The sequence below is a fragment of the Notothenia coriiceps genome, unplaced genomic scaffold, assembly GCF_000735185.1.
Source record: "Notothenia coriiceps isolate Sejong01 unplaced genomic scaffold, NC01 NC01_scaffold00037244, whole genome shotgun sequence".
Lineage (NCBI taxonomy): Eukaryota > Metazoa > Chordata > Actinopteri > Perciformes > Nototheniidae > Notothenia > Notothenia coriiceps.
Genome location: NW_011369945.1, coordinates 22,178,268 through 22,184,020, shown reverse-complemented (window position 1 = coordinate 22,184,020; position 5,753 = coordinate 22,178,268). Strand labels below are relative to the sequence as shown.

The 5,753-nt window shown below is 39.1% G+C and overlaps 1 protein-coding gene across 1 annotated transcript in view; it reads left to right on the top strand.

The window, feature by feature from the left end:
• cyfip2 (cytoplasmic FMR1 interacting protein 2) overlaps positions 1-5,753 on the top strand; it is an 84,704-nt gene that overhangs the window by 25,187 nt on the left and 53,764 nt on the right. The window contains exons 11-16 of the mRNA XM_010794381.1: positions 11-128; positions 1,653-1,775; positions 1,963-2,088; positions 2,292-2,387; positions 2,785-2,855; positions 3,902-4,049. Coding sequence (XP_010792683.1) covers positions 11-128; positions 1,653-1,775; positions 1,963-2,088; positions 2,292-2,387; positions 2,785-2,855; positions 3,902-4,049 — 682 coding nt within the window. The remainder of the gene's footprint in view (positions 1-10; positions 129-1,652; positions 1,776-1,962; positions 2,089-2,291; positions 2,388-2,784; positions 2,856-3,901; positions 4,050-5,753) is intronic.

Genomic DNA, 5,753 nt, shown 5'->3' with positions numbered 1-5,753 from the left:
CCCCCTCCAGGTGGACGTGCACGTCTATCTCCAGCAGCCCTCAGTACAACATCTGTGAGCAGATGATCCAGATCAGAGAGGATCACATGCGCTTCATCTCAGAGCTCGCCCGCTACAGCAACAGCGAGGTACGTGAGGGGATGCACATTCACTATGTTCAGGGGGAATACATAAAGGGAAAGTGTTAGACCCTCTTTGAGGTGAGACTATGCTTCATCTCGGCACATGCAAACGTTCACTTATCTCTCGGATATAAGCACATTAGAAAATATTTAAAGTGTTGTTTTTAGGTTCTTAAAACATAAACATATTCTTCTAAATCTCAGAGCTCGTGAGGAGACAGTCAAAAAGTCAAGGAAAAGTTCATACAATTCACATGTTTTACTATTGAGGAATGCAATTAAGTACATTTACACCAGTACTGAATATAATTCAAACTATGAAGGGAAATATTCAAACAGCTTTAGTTACTTAGCAAATTGTGATTTTTGCATAGAAAACACATTAGAGGAGATACCAGAATAATATTTTGTGGTATTACTTAAACGACTACTGGACAAATCAAAATAAGTTGATCTCCAACTGTTTTGATAATCGTTTGAAATCATTTTTCATTCATGAATTTCTTTAGATGCTGTTTTCAGACTTTTTCTTTCTAATACGTTTTATTTCATATTAAAGTGAATATCCGTCGAAATGTAAATAGATCACCTCGGACTCTACATGGACATTAATCACTGTTTACTGACATTTTATTGACCAAGCAATAAAACTATAATAATTAATTAATTAATAAAGTAAAAATGGTTGGTTGCACCTTGAGTGAATTGACAGGAAATGATTAGGAGGTATCTTTCATTAGCTGTTTTTTTCTTGTAATTATTGTAAATATTTGTATTTATTTGAGGTATGTTCAACTTTTGACAACCCTTCTTCAACGTAGTCAAATAGGTCACCTGGCCAAAATCCTAATAGAGTCCAAATAAAGACACACAGGCAGTGAAGTATCTGGTGGGAGAACGCAGAATAAAACACAACAGCTTAAAGGTGGGGTAGGTAATTCACTTCAGAAACACTTTTTGTTATATTCCATGGAATGCTCTTAACATCCCGATAGCAATGAATACATGAAATGCTTTGACGAGAAATACATTTAAAAAAATGTCATCTGTGGAAGCCGTGGCGCTGTAAAAAGCACGACCAATCATCTGAGCCGGCCCGGCTAAAATAACTGGATGGTCTACCTGCCTGTCAGCCTTCCATCTGGTGCCCTCATTGGTCATGTGCGCGTTCGTGTGTGTTGGAGGAGGGGCTCTGTGAGGAAGTCTGAAGGAAGGGGCAGATTTTTTTCGGCTGTGTATTTTCAAATTCTAGCGCACTCGAGCTGGTTTCTCCATTCTTACCTACCCTACCTTTAAGAGAGGGCTGCAGATGCTCCTCTTTTCATTCATTCCTCATGCTCTCATGAACTGTGTGTATGTCACGTTTCATTTGTGCCTCAGTGTTTTCTTTCTTTCTTTTTTAACTGTTTATTTTTACAAATCAAGACATATCCTAACATAGGACTTTTCCATTCAAATAACAAATACCATGGTAAAACGGTTCAAAGTTCAAATAAGATCTCAGTGTTTTTTACGTGTGTTGCTTTTCAGGTGGTGACGGGCTCGGGGCGTCAGGAGTCCCAGAAGACGGACTCTGAGTACAGTAAGCTGTTCGACCTGTCTCTGCAGGGCATCCAGCTGCTGTCCCAGTGGAGCGGGCACGTCATGGAAGTGGTGAGGAAACAAACTTTAAAGCAGGACAATCACTTTATTATAGATAGTTTTATTTCTTATAGAGGTTTGTACAAAGTGTGCTAATAGTAGGAATCACTTATAGCTTCTCAATACAAGGCTATACAAATGTCATCTATTATTATATTATCGATTATTAAAAACGTCCGCCCTCTGCCCCCCTCATCAGTACTCCTGGAAGCTCGTCCATCCCACCGATAAATACTCCAACAAGGAGTGTCCCGACAACGCAGAGGAGTACGAGAGAGCCACGAGGTACAACTACAGCTGCGAGGAGAAGTTCGCTCTGGTGGAGGTCAGTCACACACACACACACTCACTCACTCACTCACTCACTCACTCACTCACTCACTCACTCACTCACTCACTCACACACACAAATGGCAAATATTCAACTAAATCATAAAACCTATTGACAAAATGTTTTTCCCCGTGGGGCTGTGTGCAGGTGTAACAGCTCACAATTGCAGTATTCATATGTTCAACTCTGTTACACAGGTGATGGCGATGATCAAGGGTCTGCAGGTGCTGATGGGCCGGATGGAGAGTGTGTTCAATCACGCCATCCGACACACCATCTACTCCATGCTGCAGGACTTNAGAGGAGTACGAGAGAGCCACGAGGTACAACTACAGCTGCGAGGAGAAGTTCGCTCTGGTGGAGGTCAGTCACACACACACACACACACACACACACACACACACACACACACACACACACACACACACACACACGCACACGCACACACAATGTTTTACTACAGAGATACACGGTTGTTGGCAAATATTCAACTAAATCATAAAACCTATTGACAATATGTTTTTCCCCTTGGGGCTGTGTGCAGGTGTAACAGCTCATAACTGCAGTATTCATATGTTCAACTCTGTTACACAGGTGATGGCGATGATCAAGGGTCTGCAGGTGCTGATGGGCCGGATGGAGAGTGTGTTCAATCACGCCATCCGACACACCATCTACTCCATGCTGCAGGACTTCTCTCAGGTGACGCTGCGAGAGCCGCTGCGGCATGCCATCAAGAAGAAGAAGAACGTCATCCAGAGGTATTCATCGCAACGCTGTGGAAAAAAGAGTATTCACATTCTTAGATCAGCTGCATACTGTCACAGAGAGGGGAGGGGGGGGGGAGTCAATACTGTAAATACCACTGTCTAATAATAAATACTCCATTACAAGTTAAATAATGTCACTTAGGTAAAAGTGCAGAAGCATTAAAAGCGAAATGTAAATACATTTTCAAAATGAAAAGTACTAATAATGTGGAATGGTTCTTTTAACAGTGTTGTAACACATTATATTATTATACTGGAGCAGATGTCCCTGAATGCTCCAGTAAAGCTGTACCCTTAGGAATAAAATACCAAACTCTTCTGAGCTTTTGAAGGTCTTCGAAAATGTTCTCATAAGCAACAATATTTTCTCCGTACTTTATCACATTCATAATTCACAAGAAGAAATTCAGGCTGTCCCTCTGCTATTATCCATACACAGTACAAACACACAGGACCTATAGAACAGTAGGTCTGAATACACACATGCACAAACACATGCATTGTTTTAACGGAGAGGCTGCCATTCCCAGGAGGTGAACTGCACATAAGATAAGATGAGAAGTACTTTATTGATCCCACTTTGGGTAATGTTTGTGTTGCAGCAGCATAAAAAGACACGGCATTGTTCAATAACAATGAAAAGACTAGAAATCACTTGAACCGGCGACCCACCAGTCCCCACAGACTGAGCTGCTGCAGGAGTTTAAAGTCCCCTACGTGTATTGGGGTTGCAGGTGGGGTCCAAAACTAGCAATCCACATGAATGTCTGGGAGCAAATTAATGTTATATCTTATATGCTACACAAATACGGCCAGGATCCGTTGAATTTTCTGAATATTGGGTTGCAGATTATAATTTTCCAAAGGGAGGGTTCGTTTAGCATCAAACATATAAATAACTAAAGGACAAGTTAAAAAAGAAAGTAGAAAGAAAGTGAGGTCAAAGAAAACTCAGAGCTAAACATTTCAGATGTGTGTGTATCTCACACTGCAGTCACTTTTCTTCATGTCCTCTGTCCTCTGTCCTCTGTCCTCAGCGTCCTGCAGGCCATCAGGAAGACGGTGTGTGACTGGGAGGCGGGCCGCGAGCCGCACAACGACCCGGCTCTGCGCGGAGAGAAAGATCCAAAGGGAGGCTTCGACATCAAGGTCCCCCGCAGAGCAGTGGGCCCCTCCAGCACCCAGGTGGGACCCCCGTGCTATGCCCTGTGACTTTTTTAATGAAATGCAATTAATGTAATTGTTTCAAAATAAAAGTCAGTTTAAATGGATGATTAATTTAGAATAATTTCACAGAATAATATCATTTTCTTATTTTATCTTTCAAACATTAACAAAATTGTAATTATTATTTTTTAGAGATATAAATAGTATAATATATTTCATGTAATATACGGTACGAGTCTAAGCTTTGGACACACCTTCTCATTCTCTCAAGGTTTTTATTTATTTTAATTATGTTCTACATTGTTAATTAATACTGAATACATCAAAACTATAAAAGAACACATGGAATTATCTAGTTAACAAAAATGTGTAAAAAAAGAATCCAGAATATGATTTTTTATTTGATATTCTTCAAAGTATCCCCCTTTTGCCTTGATGACAGCTTTGCACACTCTGGCTTCTCTCAGTCAGCTTCATGAGCTCGTCAAATGAACAAAAACCGTTTGATGAGAAGCTGTGTCCAAACTTTTGACCGGTACTGCATATCTACACACTTCCCCTGTTATAGCCGTCCACACACAGCAGCACAAACAACACAACTGAAACTTGATATTCATGATTACGATGTACGCTGTATTGACTTCTCTTCATTACGTTTCAGTCCTGAACTCCTATCATCCATGCAAGGTTATTTATACATCTCAGATATATATACAACACATTGTGTGATATAGCTTCCTCCGTTACCTCACAGATCTATCAGCTCAGACCCACACACCAACTAATCTGTTTCCAGGTTTACAACGACAAATCCCAGCGAATCAATCACCTGCTGGGTTTTATCTCCCGCAACTAATCTAATCTCATATAGAGAGCGTGACTGAGGGGAACCAAAGCAAACCAATCAAATGCACCTCATAGGGTGGAAAATCAATTTCCTTGTTAATGTTCTTTTTAATGAGATAATATTCAGTGTTGTGTAGGAGGAAACTGTAACGAACGAGATTAAGATTTGCAGGATGTTTGCAGGTGATGGAGATAACAAAAGCAGCATTTAATAACATTATACATTAATAATAACAAAAATTAATAATAATTAATAACATTTAATAACATCCCCCCCCTTTATTTATTTTCTTTACATAGATCCCCTAGTATAGCTGCAGGGTATTGCAGACAAATCTGCTATTTATTTTTTGAGTATATAACAAAATATTACTTTGGATAAATAAACATATTTTTAAGTTTCAGATTTGTGCTGTTTTCAGAAGTTTGCTAAAAAAAATAATTGCATGTTAAATAATTAAATAAATAATAGAAGAATGAGAATTAAAATAAAAAGCAGCGTCAAGTTTTTTATTCAAATGTGGGTTGGAGTGGGGCTGCTCGATTATGGCAAAAATCATAATCTCGATTATTTGGGTCAATAATTGATATTACGATTATTAAAAAACGATTACCGTAATTTTCGGACTATAAGCCGCGCCTTTTTCCCTATTTTTCGACGCTGCGGTTTATATAACGGTGCGGCTAANTCGATTATTCGGGTCAATAATTGATATCACGGTTATTAAAAAACGATTATCCATTTACTTTGAAAACATCAATTTATTGGAGAATTTTTTTTTGAACAGTTTGTTTTTAACAGTTGATTACCCTGAACTTTAAGTGTAATTCAACTGAAATAATAATAAAAATTAAAAAGAAAATCGTTTTATTTCG